Genomic DNA, 4,047 nt, shown 5'->3' with positions numbered 1-4,047 from the left:
GTTAGAGAGTGTCTGTCCATGTTTAGTGGCCGGTCCAGCTCTAACCTGCAACACTCAGATAAAGTTCTGTCTCCTGAAATTTATTTTTCCCTAAAAGCCCCATGACACAGCGGAGCAGTGCTGTCAAACACAAGGCATCATAATCTTTTGGCTGTCCTATGTGCAGGTCATTAAATACCTGAACGGCAACTATTTAGTGATCCGTAGCTTAAATAAGTGCTGCGTTAGAACGCAGCAAAGAGCGAAAAGGCAGTTGTTGGGTACACAGGAAGCCGAGCTGCTAAGGAGCCGCACTACAGTGTCCTTTCACTACAGAATCACAGAATCACAGAATTCTGTGATTTCTGAAAAGCAGAAAAAGGCATTCAAACTGCAAGTACCACAGCTCAGACCAGCATCGATGCCAAAACTCATCAGAACCTTCTCGTTAAGGGCCCATGCATCAGAGCAGTGATCAGGAGCTGACAGAGCTAGTGCCAAGCACAGTGTGCAGCCCAAAGACAAACAGCTCCCAGGCAGGTGTCCCAGCACCACCTTATGCAATGACTTCCAGCTCTTACTGAACACCGATTTCAGAAGAAAGTAGGTGAGCCAGTGTCCTGTGGAGAAGGCAACGTAAAAATCAACTTGACAGGTTGTATCTTGCTTTTGTAGAAAGTGGCAACCTCCAGTTTTTGATGAAATTTTACCAGAAAGCTTGACTACTAACATGGAAAAACAAATGAAAAAAGAACTCGGTGCTGCCTGGCGCACCTGGAAAACTTTAAGGTTGCTAACTGCAGCTTACCATGTAGATACTACTATTTTGGAACCAGTGGTGGATCTACTGAATTAGCCATGTGACAATACCTGCTTTTAACCAAGCATGAAGTTTGGCTGCATTACCCTAAACTTCAAAACGTGCCACTCCTGCCTTACTGGGATTAAAATTTAACATGCTGTTTTCCACTTCTAAATTGATTTTGTCCAAACATGGGCCACTTAGTGGAGTCACAGGTCTTCAATATTCAATATAATACTCTCCACATAATTTTTTTTACACCAGTGAAATAAAATGCTTTTTGGTCAAATATATCCTTTTTCTTCCAAATAGTCATCTGGCACATTCTACAAGTGAGATACAACTCACATCTAAACTGAGGAAAACAAGCAAAATTTGTCCTTTAGAAGAGTAATGTCTTGTTAATGAAACAACTCTGGAAGCAGAATGGCCAGATCTTCTTAAGTGTGTTTGTATGAGGCAGAGTGGTTTTCTGTTTCAGACTTATTCAAGCTAACAAGACAGGCAATATGCTCTCTGGGAAGAAGCCCTCCCAAACTGTTACCCTACAAGAATGTGACAGGTTAAAGGCTTAAAATTGAACATTTTAAATATTAAATGTTTTTGTGTCTCCTTGGGAAATATTTTTAAAGTAAAAAGACAGACATGTTAAACAATCCATCCAGACTAGCATAAACTTCCCTAAAAGTATCAATTTTAGTAGTAACTAACTACCTAAGAGTGATGAGAGAAGAGTGATGAGAGAGGGAAGTATTAATTTCTCTAGTGAAGCCAAAAACTACGGGTTAGCTGCTGAGGCCAAAAAAAAAGAGGCTAGCTCCTGATAATCCTCATTCATAAGAACAGTTTTTTCATATAAACGTACCCTGCTGGATCATGAAAGAGAGCCTACATGTTTAAGTGTTTAAAAAATTAGATGTATGGATTGCCAATCATTAGAAGTTAGGACACATATATATGGCCGAATTCTGAAGAAAAAAGTGATCCAGTGAACTTGTAGAAATTGGTCTTTACCTGAGTGTGGCTCCCTCTGTCTGTACCACATCTCCCTCTTTAAGATAAAAATATTGATGTCCTCCTTCTATTTTTTCTTCACAGTGAGGGATACGAGGAAGCTTAGAGATGCGATATTCAGAGTCTATTTAAAGAAAGCAAGGAAAAGGATGTTTTGAATTTGTCACTAGCAAAGCTAATTTCACAGAAAAGTTACTTCTTGAACAAGTACTATTAATTATTATACAATATGTATACACATCTAGAAACAAGAAATTCTGTACAGTAACTTCTTGTTTATAAAACCACCTTATTGCTGAGCCACAAACACTGAATAGGCAAAGGCATTGAATATGAATACTGTACTCCATGCTAGCAGCAATTCTGAAGATGAAAAATCTAAAGTGAAACTAATAAAGACATGTCAATAATTATTATATCTTACAAATGTTCCTTCTTGACTGACCAAGAGCCAAAAGGCACATTTCTACAACAACACTAAGATTTCTGCACTCACATCCTACATTATGATTCACAGAACCACCATTCAACATTTGCCTCACAAAGACACCAATGCTGTTTTCAGTAGTGCCCAGGCTTCTTTGCAGATACGCACCTGGCAACCTCACAAACTCCAGTAAAGTCTGTGACAAAGGTTGTGATGAATTCCAGCAATGCTAAGAACAACTGCATTATTCATATTGGTTATTCTGTTCCCAGATACTAAAGCAGAAACATCTCTGCTTATCAATACGAAATACGCATTTTTTGTTCAGAATTTACCTGCTGACTGCTCTGCCCTCTTCCCCCTCATGATCTGCAGCCTACATATTTGTCAGCAATTACTAATAGTCTGCTATAAAGAATCTCAAAGTTTCCTTTCAGAGATTAAATTTTTTACTGTTTTCACACAAGCAAAAATAATGGTCAATTTTTCATTACTGTCAGTGTAGAAAGGAATGAGTATCGAGTTTTTCTCACATCTCTTAATATCTTCTAAACTACTGATGCTAATTCAGGTCCTCATTATTCACACATAAGAAAAATTCACTATGAAGGTATGCACAGGTATTGAAGAGAAACTGTAGTACTACAACTACTATATTCAGCTTATTCTTTGCTCTCATTCTACACACTGTAACAGCATCAGGAAATTATATGCAGTTTAAACCAAGATTTCAGAAGAATAATGCAGATTATTTGCACGGAAGCAGTCAGTAAAAGTTTTTTTCCTTGCCTTGGATCTAACATTTTCAACAATACCCGAAATTTCCAGCCTACCGTTCGGGATGTTTTTGCATATATCAGATATTCCACCGGTATGATCCAAATGCCAGTGCGTCACTAGGATTTCTTGAATGGAGATGTTGAACTCTGACAGTGCCTGCTTTAAACAGCCAATATATTCAGCATTGGCTGGTTCCCCAGTGTCGATAAGGACTCTTCTACACACGGATAAAAAAAAGAGAGAGGGGAGGAAAAAAAGAAAGAACTGAGGAGCGTTCCGCTTCCTTCACCCAACGCCCGTCTCAGCTCAACGGTCGCCCGGGGGAGCCGCCTCCGAGTGCCCGTCCCGGAAACTTGATAATGTGCTTCTTTTTTTTCTTTTTCTTATTTTTTTTCTTTAACCCTAATTATGGGATCTCGGCATATCCTAGCGGCCGCCCCTCGAACCTCCCCCTGCCCCCAAGCAGGGTCGTTACCTGGGCCCAGTGCCCACCAGGTAGGTGTTGGTGCCCTGCAGGGTCATGGGCCCCGGGTTGCAGCCCAGCACCCGCACCACCCGCGACGAGAGACGCTCGATACGCGGCAGCAGCGACACCATCTCCGCGGCTCCAAAACGCAAACCCCGACCCGGCGGACGGACCGCTCCCCCGCCGGGGGCGGAAGAGGCTGCTACCTCTTGCTCCGCCTCAAGATGGCGGCCGCGGGCCCTTCCGCCCGGCCGTGAGGCCAAGGGGCTGTGAGACGGTTCTACTGCCGCCCTCAGTGGGGCGAGCCGGGTTTTCGCTTAAAATTCGGCCAGTAGGAGCGAAACCTGTGGTAATTCAACGTAATAAAGGCGATATTCTCCTCTGACGGGTCGCTGCTTGGTAGCGACGACTGCATCTTCTGTATGTTCTGAGAACATGCTCACGTACAGTCTATACAGAAGCTGTATATGTTCCTATATGGCATAGAAGCATAGAATTGTCGGGGTTGGAAGGGACCTTACAGATGATCTAGTTCCAAGCCCCCGCCATGGGCAGGGGCCTCCCCCCCTTGACCCCGGT

At 42.6% G+C, this 4,047-nt stretch overlaps 1 protein-coding gene across 1 annotated transcript; it reads right to left on the bottom strand.

The window, feature by feature from the left end:
- Window positions 1-1,791: 1,791 nt before the first annotated feature.
- LOC104270214 (beta-lactamase-like protein 2) lies at window positions 1,792-3,599 on the bottom strand. The gene is made up of 3 exons (XM_009864507.1): window positions 3,478-3,599; window positions 3,056-3,219; window positions 1,792-1,919 (listed from the first exon to the last, which is right to left on the bottom strand). The coding sequence occupies exons 1-3, from the start codon at window positions 3,597-3,599 to the stop codon at window positions 1,792-1,794; spliced, it is 414 nt and encodes a 137-aa protein (XP_009862809.1).
- Window positions 3,600-4,047: the final 448 nt, after the last annotated feature.

The sequence above is a fragment of the Apaloderma vittatum genome, unplaced genomic scaffold (assembly GCF_000703405.1).
Source record: "Apaloderma vittatum isolate BGI_N311 unplaced genomic scaffold, ASM70340v1 scaffold11192, whole genome shotgun sequence".
Lineage (NCBI taxonomy): Eukaryota > Metazoa > Chordata > Aves > Trogoniformes > Trogonidae > Apaloderma > Apaloderma vittatum.
This window is presented reverse-complemented; position numbering and strand designations above follow the sequence as displayed.

Excerpts from the sequence above, each read along its gene's own strand:
- LOC104270214 (XM_009864507.1), bottom strand. The coding sequence starts at position 3,599 with ATGGTGTCGCTGCTGCCGCGTATCGAGCGTCTCTCGTCGCGGGTGGTG. Across the intron at positions 3,220-3,477 it reads CTGGTGGGCACTGGGCCCAG|AAGAGTCCTTATCGACACTG; the intron begins GTAACGACCCTG and ends ATCCGTGTGTAG. Across the intron at positions 1,920-3,055 it reads ATGCAAAAACATCCCGAACG|ACTCTGAATATCGCATCTCT; the intron begins GTAGGCTGGAAA and ends TTCTTTAAATAG.